Raw genomic sequence first — 10372 nt, 5'->3', positions numbered from 1 at the left:
ACTGGTTATACTACTGTGAAGAGAAGAATGTGGACCAAGCCAAACTCCTGGACATTCTAGAACACACAGTCAACACTAATGTTATTTCTAGTGTAAGGCTGTCAGAGAGGTTAACTCTTGTACGTTGGGATCATATTTAAAGTGTTACCATTATTTCCAGGTCCAATGGAGTATTACCCTCTTCTAGACAAGAGCTTCAGCCCCCATCCCGACTACACTCTTAGTATACGTGCCTTCTTTGCCGACTCCATTGTCAACTGGTTACTCACACCTACATAGGTATAACTCACAGATTAAGTAGGTACAGTAAAAGAAAATCTACATTCACCCAGGCAAGTTAGGATCCAGTGCTTTATTAATTTGTTTTTTACTCACACCTACATAGGTATAACTCACAGATTAAGTAGGTACAGTAAAAGAAAATCTACATTCACCCAGGCAAGTTAGGATCCAGTGCTTTATTAATTTGTTTTTTACTCACACCTACATAGGTATAACTCACAGATTAAGTAGGTACAGTAAAAGAAAATCTACATTCACCCAGGCAAGTTAGGATCCAGTGCTTTATTAATTTGTTTTTTACTCACACCTACATAGGTATAACTCACAGATTAAGTAGGTACAGTAAAAGAAAATCTACATTCACCCAGGCAAGTTAGGATCCAGTGCTTTATTAATTTGTTTTTTACTCACACCTACATAGGTATAACTCACAGATTAAGTAGGTACAGTAAAAGAAAATCTACATTCACCCAGGCAAGTTAGGATCCAGTGCTTTATTAATTTGTTTTTTACTCACACCTACATAGGTATAACTCACAGATTAAGTAGGTACAGTAAAAGAAAATCTACATTCACCCAGGCAAGTTAGGATCCAGTGCTTTATTAATTTGTTTTTTACTCACACCTACATAGGTATAACTCACAGATTAAGTAGGTACAGTAAAAGAAAATCTACATTCACCCAGGCAAGTTAGGATCCAGTGCTTTATTAATTTGTTTTTTACTCACACCTACATAGGTATAACTCACAGATTAAGTAGGTACAGTAAAAGAAAATCTACATTCACCCAGGCAAGTTAGGATCCAGTGCTTTATTAATTTGTTTTTTACTCACACCTACATAGGTATAACTCACAGATTAAGTAGGTACAGTAAAAGAAAATCTACATTCACCCAGGCAAGTTAGGATCCAGTGCTTTATTAATTTGTTTTTTACTCACACCTACATAGGTATAACTCACAGATTAAGTAGGTACAGTAAAAGAAAATCTACATTCACCCAGGCAAGTTAGGATCCAGTGCTTTATTAATTTGTTTTTTACTCACACCTACATAGGTATAACTCACAGATTAAGTAGGTACAGTAAAAGAAAATCTACATTCACCCAGGCAAGTTAGGATCCAGTGCTTTATTAATTTGTTTTTTACTCACACCTACATAGGTATAACTCACAGATTAAGTAGGTACAGTAAAAGAAAATCTACATTCACCCAGGCAAGTTAGGATCCAGTGCTTTATTAATTTGTTTTTTACTCACACCTACATAGGTATAACTCACAGATTAAGTAGGTACAGTAAAAGAAAATCTACATTCACCCAGGCAAGTTAGGATCCAGTGCTTTATTAATTTGTTTTTTACTCACACCTACATAGGTATAACTCACAGATTAAGTAGGTACAGTAAAAGAAAATCTACATTCACCCAGGCAAGTTAGGATCCAGTGCTTTATTAATTTGTTTTTTACTCACACCTACATAGGTATAACTCACAGATTAAGTAGGTACAGTAAAAGAAAATCTACATTCACCCAGGCAAGTTAGGATCCAGTGCTTTATTAATTTGTTTTTTACTCACACCTACATAGGTATAACTCACAGATTAAGTAGGTACAGTAAAAGAAAATCTACATTCACCCAGGCAAGTTAGGATCCAGTGCTTTATTAATTTGTTTTTTACTCACACCTACATAGGTATAACTCACAGATTAAGTAGGTACAGTAAAAGAAAATCTACATTCACCCAGGCAAGTTAGGATCCAGTGCTTTATTAATTTGTTTTTTACTCACACCTACATAGGTATAACTCACAGATTAAGTAGGTACAGTAAAAGAAAATCTACATTCACCCAGGCAAGTTAGGATCCAGTGCTTTATTAATTTGTTTTTTACTCACACCTACATAGGTATAACTCACAGATTAAGTAGGTACAGTAAAAGAAAATCTACATTCACCCAGGCAAGTTAGGATCCAGTGCTTTATTAATTTGTTTTTTACTCACACCTACATAGGTATAACTCACAGATTAAGTAGGTACAGTAAAAGAAAATCTACATTCACCCAGGCAAGTTAGGATCCAGTGCTTTATTAATTTGTTTTTTACTCACACCTACATAGGTATAACTCACAGATTAAGTAGGTACAGTAAAAGAAAATCTACATTCACCCAGGCAAGTTAGGATCCAGTGCTTTATTAATTTGTTTTTTACTCACACCTACATAGGTATAACTCACAGATTAAGTAGGTACAGTAAAAGAAAATCTACATTCACCCAGGCAAGTTAGGATCCAGTGCTTTATTAATTTGTTTTTTACTCACACCTACATAGGTATAACTCACAGATTAAGTAGGTACAGTAAAAGAAAATCTACATTCACCCAGGCAAGTTAGGATCCAGTGCTTTATTAATTTGTTTTTTACTCACACCTACATAGGTATAACTCACAGATTAAGTAGGTACAGTAAAAGAAAATCTACATTCACCCAGGCAAGTTAGGATCCAGTGCTTTATTAATTTGTTTTTTACTCACACCTACATAGGTATAACTCACAGATTAAGTAGGTACAGTAAAAGAAAATCTACATTCACCCAGGCAAGTTAGGATCCAGTGCTTTATTAATTTGTTTTTTACTCACACCTACATAGGTATAACTCACAGATTAAGTAGGTACAGTAAAAGAAAATCTACATTCACCCAGGCAAGTTAGGATCCAGTGCTTTATTAATTTGTTTTTTACTCACACCTACATAGGTATAACTCACAGATTAAGTAGGTACAGTAAAAGAAAATCTACATTCACCCAGGCAAGTTAGGATCCAGTGCTTTATTAATTTGTTTTTTACTCACACCTACATAGGTATAACTCACAGATTAAGTAGGTACAGTAAAAGAAAATCTACATTCACCCAGGCAAGTTAGGATCCAGTGCTTTATTAATTTGTTTTTTACTCACACCTACATAGGTATAACTCACAGATTAAGTAGGTACAGTAAAAGAAAATCTACATTCACCCAGGCAAGTTAGGATCCAGTGCTTTATTAATTTGTTTTTTACTCACACCTACATAGGTATAACTCACAGATTAAGTAGGTACAGTAAAAGAAAATCTACATTCACCCAGGCAAGTTAGGATCCAGTGCTTTATTAATTTGTTTTTTACTCACACCTACATAGGTATAACTCACAGATTAAGTAGGTACAGTAAAAGAAAATCTACATTCACCCAGGCAAGTTAGGATCCAGTGCTTTATTAATTTGTTTTTTACTCACACCTACATAGGTATAACTCACAGATTAAGTAGGTACAGTAAAAGAAAATCTACATTCACCCAGGCAAGTTAGGATCCAGTGCTTTATTAATTTGTTTTTTACTCACACCTACATAGGTATAACTCACAGATTAAGTAGGTACAGTAAAAGAAAATCTACATTCACCCAGGCAAGTTAGGATCCAGTGCTTTATTAATTTGTTTTTTACTCACACCTACATAGGTATAACTCACAGATTAAGTAGGTACAGTAAAAGAAAATCTACATTCACCCAGGCAAGTTAGGATCCAGTGCTTTATTAATTTGTTTTTTACTCACACCTACATAGGTATAACTCACAGATTAAGTAGGTACAGTAAAAGAAAATCTACATTCACCCAGGCAAGTTAGGATCCAGTGCTTTATTAATTTGTTTTTTACTCACACCTACATAGGTATAACTCACAGATTAAGTAGGTACAGTAAAAGAAAATCTACATTCACCCAGGCAAGTTAGGATCCAGTGCTTTATTAATTTGTTTTTTACTCACACCTACATAGGTATAACTCACAGATTAAGTAGGTACAGTAAAAGAAAATCTACATTCACCCAGGCAAGTTAGGATCCAGTGCTTTATTAATTTGTTTTTTACTCACACCTACATAGGTATAACTCACAGATTAAGTAGGTACAGTAAAAGAAAATCTACATTCACCCAGGCAAGTTAGGATCCAGTGCTTTATTAATTTGTTTTTTACTCACACCTACATAGGTATAACTCACAGATTAAGTAGGTACAGTAAAAGAAAATCTACATTCACCCAGGCAAGTTAGGATCCAGTGCTTTATTAATTTGTTTTTTACTCACACCTACATAGGTATAACTCACAGATTAAGTAGGTACAGTAAAAGAAAATCTACATTCACCCAGGCAAGTTAGGATCCAGTGCTTTATTAATTTGTTTTTTACTCACACCTACATAGGTATAACTCACAGATTAAGTAGGTACAGTAAAAGAAAATCTACATTCACCCAGGCAAGTTAGGATCCAGTGCTTTATTAATTTGTTTTTTACTCACACCTACATAGGTATAACTCACAGATTAAGTAGGTACAGTAAAAGAAAATCTACATTCACCCAGGCAAGTTAGGATCCAGTGCTTTATTAATTTGTTTTTTACTCACACCTACATAGGTATAACTCACAGATTAAGTAGGTACAGTAAAAGAAAATCTACATTCACCCAGGCAAGTTAGGATCCAGTGCTTTATTAATTTGTTTTTTACTCACACCTACATAGGTATAACTCACAGATTAAGTAGGTACAGTAAAAGAAAATCTACATTCACCCAGGCAAGTTAGGATCCAGTGCTTTATTAATTTGTTTTTTACTCACACCTACATAGGTATAACTCACAGATTAAGTAGGTACAGTAAAAGAAAATCTACATTCACCCAGGCAAGTTAGGATCCAGTGCTTTATTAATTTGTTTTTTACTCACACCTACATAGGTATAACTCACAGATTAAGTAGGTACAGTAAAAGAAAATCTACATTCACCCAGGCAAGTTAGGATCCAGTGCTTTATTAATTTGTTTTTTACTCACACCTACATAGGTATAACTCACAGATTAAGTAGGTACAGTAAAAGAAAATCTACATCCACCCAGGCAAGTTAGGATCCAGTGCTTTATTAATTTGTTTTTTACTCTTGGACTTTATTTTTTTCTCACCTGTGTGTTGAGTTCTGGCAGTCAGCTCTTGCCCTATGTAGCATCCCTTATGAAAGCTTACTCCATGCAAATAGTCACAATTGTACTCGTGAGGAAAACTATTGCCTACGGGTATCTCTTGGATACCTTCTGCTACTCCCAATTTATATCTGACTGTGGTGTAGCTATCACCACTGTTTTGGGATTGAAGAAGAGGTGCTATGTCCAAGTCCTTGGAGTGAATAAGTCTGACACCTAGAAATAGAAGTATTTAGATGTATAGGTATTTCATAAAAAAAAGAGGTGCAATAGAAGGAGATGAGCTGAAACCCCAAGAGTAAAAGTAGGTACTTATTTCAATAATAAACCAATTCTTTTTATGAATTATGTTTTTAACTTGAGGATTAAAAACCAATGCACCCAGGCTATGCTTTTTTTACATCCTAAGTACTAATAGATTAATAGTACATACCTACCTGATATGATAAAATTTGTTTTTTATGTGGTAATAAAAATATACTAACCCAATGCAGATAGTCTAGGATCTCTATAGATGAAAATATTTTTCTTATCAATCAATATGTCCTTTACTTTCAATTCAAAGCTAGAATCATGTTCATAAATAGTGGAGCATGGAACAATTTGTTCCAAGTCTTTAATTGTTCCATTAAAATCACAGTTTTTGGCTAGATTTTGATTAGGATCAAATACAACTCCTGCTGTCAACACATCTGATACATTGTCAATGTCTATTTTTCTCCGAACTCTGTACATCTTTAAATGTTTTATGAAGTTGTGAATATCATTGACATCACATTCTACGAGTAAGATGTCATTGTATTTGTAGATGATACTATCATATAAGATTCTACCCTTTGTGTTGAGGAACATGGTATACAGACTAGAAGTGTTATCTAGATGATTGATGTCATTTGTCATCAAGCCTTGAACAAACTCATGAACTCCTTCGCCTGAAAGTCTGACCAAACCTCTGGTTGGCAAACTTTCATATTTCATTTGCTGTACATTTGTACTACTAGAACTACATGTTCTACTAAAATGAAAGTTACATTTTACTCTGAGTCCTTCAGGGTTGCAACATTTCAATCCATCGAAGCAATGGATTGCGTTTTTGTTGATCTGAAAAGTCCTGAAAACATTTTCTTGTCTTGTGAGCTTTCTGAGGGATCTAAGAAACATTTAACCGTTTTCTTTCAATTGTACTATAGTTACCTTCGCATTAATATGCCAGAATATTTGTTAGAATGTTCCTGATAACTCGGTCTTTGTCAATGAAACAGGAGCAGCAAAATCACCAACCCAACAGGCGGACTTTGGTTTGAACTTTTCCAACTTTTTCTTCAAAAGTTAAAGATTGCTCCAAAACTTCCAAAAGTCCTTATCAAATTTTTGTTTACATTTTGAATTTTACTTCACGAGTTGTACCACTGTCAAGGAGGTAGAACAGATAGGATAAGAACAGGGTCTAAAGTGCAGCTGAAACTGAAATGGGATCTTCATTTTGTAAAAATTATCGTAAGCAAAATCAAGTGAAGAAAATTTCATTTTTTACTTGAATCCTCTTAGATACGTTATTTTCACTTTAAAAAATGTAAAAATAAATAGTTTCCACCCAAAAAATAGAAAGAATTCATTTTCGGATTTTAGAGAAACAATGATGGCCGCTTTTTGGCTTCACTTTTTATACCTATTTCCTGTAATCCGGAACTAAAGGACACCCTTGAGACGCGCCTGCGCACTGCGCAGTTTCAAAACGTTTTGTTTTGTTTTTGCTTCGTTTTTGCAAAAGTTCCGCTTTTTCCTCCTTTTTTAAAGATTTTGTTCAAGAAATTGCCGGTGTTTCACTAAAATTTGAAAGTTCAAGTGCTTGAGTGCATAATTTCTGACCCTCTGTTAAAGCAAGGCATTCTGAACACTCATCATGTCTATTGGAATCCCCATCAAACTGCTGCATGAAGCCGAGGGCCATATAATCACATGTGAAACAACCAATGGAGATCTGTTCCGAGGAAAACTGGTGGAAGCTGAAGACAACATGAACTGTGCTATGGCAGATGTAACTGTCACATTCCGAGATGGTAAAGTCAAACCCATGGCCAATATTTACATCAGAGGATCCAAAATTAGATTTCTCATTTTGCCAGACATGTTAAAGAATGCTCCGATGTTCAAAGGAAAGCAAGGGAATAAAGCAGGTGCTGCAGGACGGGGTAAATCAGGAATTCTCAGAGCACAGGCTGCCAGAGGAAGAGGGAGGGGAGGTCCCCCTCAGAGAGGTGGTCGGGGAGGATGGGGAGGACCATCTAGAGGTGGACGTTAAGTCAAACTTTGGTTTTGTCAATTTAACTGTACTTGTACAGTGTGAAGTGTATCTCATTCCTTTTAATTTTTGGACTGTCACAATTTGTTATACACTAGTGATTAATGTCACTAAATTCAAACAGTTGAGTTGGAGACGAATTGTAAATACCTAATCAATTGCCATCATCTGTATCAACATGACACTTTTATTTTTTTAACACAGATGTAAGGTGAACACATAAATGCAGCTGGTTAACTTACCTATCTGTATTTTCTATGGAAGTTTGGTAGTTGTGCATAAGGCGCGTCAATGGGACATTACAAAAATCCGTTTATAAGAGGGAAGATACTTGCTTTAGGAGTGTTCCTAGTGAAGTTTTAAAAGGCGCGAAGTAAAAAAAGTCACATATTTTAATTGATTAGCACTTAAGAAACGAACTTTGAAATCTTAGGCGCGTCCGCGAGACATTACGAAAATCTGTGTATAAGAGGGAAGATACTTGCTTTAGGAGTGTTCCTTGACAAGTTTTTAAAATAGCAAAGTTAAAAAATTCACATATTTTATTGATTAGCACTTAAAAAACGACTTTTGAAATCTTATTTCCGCGATCAACGATACTTCTAACAACGAACAACTCTGACAAGCACAGCGGCCATCTTTTCAGTGTTTACAGGTGTATTACCGTACATTACCGTACGAGGGAACAAAATCCGTACGGAAATCTTACCTTATCGCCATGTTGACCAACACAAAGATGAAAAAAATTAATTTTCTTATTCGCCAACATAAAAATGGGTTAGGTTAAACGCACAAATGAGCAGTGACTAGGTTAGGATTAGGTTAAAGTTTTGAACAAAGCCTCCGACATTCGACTACAATACTACGCGTGTATACTTGCCCTCAACCAATCCACTATGTCCAATACATCAGAAGCCATGCTCAACAATTGTTTCAAGAGGAGTCTAGAGAAAGTGCCTCTGAACTTTGCCAAGGAGATGGTCGAGTCTCATCCTAATAATAAGGTAAGTGTTCCTTAGCCCTTGTTTTCAATAAATAGGTACTTTTTTTCCTTGTCCATGAGATTATTTCAAGGAGAACTTGAAATAGCTTGAGATAAACTATCTCACAGTGTTGGAAGGATTGGGGTCTAAACCCTTTGGACTCGTAAAAATAAATAAATGTGAATTTTATTCAAAAATCTCGAAAGAGAATTTTTAAAAGAGCCAGTGTTGATAGCACGTTGAATGAACCAGTCCCCAATGGTTCATTGATGTTAAGCAACTTGGCGCCTGGTTGGTATCCAGATGGGTGACCAGCTGAGGAACCGCAAGCTGCTGGCTTTTCCTGACCCCACTTAAATTGGGTGAAGGAGGTGGGTAAAATATAAATTTAAAAAAAAAGGAAAGTGGCCAACTTTTTCTTGACTCCTTCTTTGCAGCACTTCCGCCTCTGGTACCACGGACGTCAACGATCTGCGGAGATGTTGGAGAACACCACCGTCTTGTCTACCTGGGCTGAAGGCAGTGTGGACGAGGACAATATTGTGGATAAAATACACGCCGACCTCAAGACTAGCGGTGTGTCCAGCGCGGATGTGAACGCTTTGAAAGAATTGGTCAATATATGCGAAGGCATGGACAAGGCAAAGGTAAGTTAGCCAAGACCAACATCAGAGACTAAACTTTGTTCAAGTTTAACTTTCTTCAAGTTTAATTAAGGTATTCTTGTATTTTTATTCCTTTATTCAATCCATCTCAAGCACAATGTATGTATTTTCGTACACATAAAGTTACAATATGTTTGTTCATCAGGTCTTGGTATACATTAGCGGTCACCTGGCTGTAGCTAGTGTGGAATCACCTCCAGACAATCTCAAACATATTCTACTAGCGCTCAAGGTAGCTTACAAGTTACAATCCCGTATCATTGTGTTCCCTGCCTTACTCAACGCCGCTCTGTATCCCAAAGGTACGTCTTTATAATGCCAGCCTAGTTAATTAGTATAAGTACCTACGTAAGACGAAGCTTGAAAGGTAGGGCTCCTGCCTTGTAAGCGTTAGGCCGCGGGTTCGATTCCCGCCCGGGGTGAAATTTATCCTAATCAGATAAAGTTCATTCTCAGCCTTTTTCCTATCCTGTCTTCCTTCTCTTATCTTACCTCATGTTAAAATTAGCCCTTAACGTTCACCTTGAGAGATTTCCAACTCGTTTTCCTTTAACACTAATGTTATCAAGGTTTCCAGTGTAAGGCTGTCAGAGAGGTTAACTCTTGTACGTTGGGATCATACCTATTTAATAAAGTGTTACCTACCATTATTTCCAGGTCCAATGGAGTATTACCCTCTTTTAGACAAGAGCTTCAGCCCCCATCCCGACTACACTCTTAGTATACGTGCCTTCTTTGCCGACTCCATTGTCAACTGGTTATACTACTGTGAAGAGAAGAATGTGGACCAAGCCAAACTCCTGGACATTCTAGAACACACGGTCAACAACTACATAGAAGATGTCATCACCAGAGATACCTTCAGGTATTACAAGGCCCAGGCTGATCTAGCAGCATTGGAATCAGCCCTGTGTCAGCAAATAGTCAAGGATAACATCATCAACAAAGTGGACAGCATTGAGAATAAACCGAGAAATAGTAGAACTCTAAGTCCAACAGAGAAAGAAGAGAATGTTGAGAAAGAAGAAGAGAACGAAACTGAGCAAGAGAAGGGAGATGGTGAGAACAAAGGAGAAGGTGGAAACGATGAAGCGAAGGGAGAAGAATCTCAGGAAGAAGGGAAAGAAAATGAT

At 36.4% G+C, this 10372-nt stretch overlaps 2 protein-coding genes across 2 annotated transcripts; one reads left to right on the top strand and one right to left on the bottom strand.

Annotated features, from left to right (window-relative positions):
- Positions 1 to 5174: 5174 nt before the first annotated feature.
- Positions 5175 to 6667, bottom strand: LOC103524140 (putative transferase CAF17 homolog, mitochondrial). Its single transcript, XM_026833268.1, has 3 exons — positions 6484 to 6667; positions 5775 to 6400; positions 5175 to 5505 (listed from the first exon to the last, which is right to left on the bottom strand). Exons 1-3 carry the CDS (start codon positions 6489 to 6491, stop codon positions 5195 to 5197), a joined length of 945 nt encoding a protein of 314 aa, XP_026689069.1. The 5' UTR covers positions 6492 to 6667; the 3' UTR covers positions 5175 to 5194.
- A 369-nt stretch (positions 6668 to 7036) lies between these two features.
- Positions 7037 to 8337, top strand: LOC103524141 (small nuclear ribonucleoprotein Sm D3). The gene has a single exon (XM_008489144.3). The coding sequence runs from the start codon at positions 7193 to 7195 to the stop codon at positions 7589 to 7591; it is 399 nt and encodes a 132-aa protein (XP_008487366.1). The 5' UTR covers positions 7037 to 7192; the 3' UTR covers positions 7592 to 8337.
- Positions 8338 to 10372: the final 2035 nt, after the last annotated feature.

Source organism: Diaphorina citri, unplaced genomic scaffold (assembly GCF_000475195.1).
Source record: "Diaphorina citri unplaced genomic scaffold, Diaci psyllid genome assembly version 1.1 scaffold118331, whole genome shotgun sequence".
Lineage (NCBI taxonomy): Eukaryota > Metazoa > Arthropoda > Insecta > Hemiptera > Psyllidae > Diaphorina > Diaphorina citri.
The sequence above is the reverse complement of the archived record's forward strand: the minus strand, read 5'-3'. Positions and strand labels throughout refer to the sequence as shown.

Bases quoted from the DNA above. Each gene is read 5' to 3' on its own strand.
- LOC103524140 (XM_026833268.1), bottom strand. The intron at 5,506-5,774 runs GTTAGTATATTT...TTCTATTTCTAG, and splicing joins TCCTAGACTATCTGCATTGG to GTGTCAGACTTATTCACTCC.
- LOC103524141 (XM_008489144.3), top strand. From the start codon at position 7,193: ATGTCTATTGGAATCCCCATCAAACTGCTGCATGAAGCCGAGGGCCAT.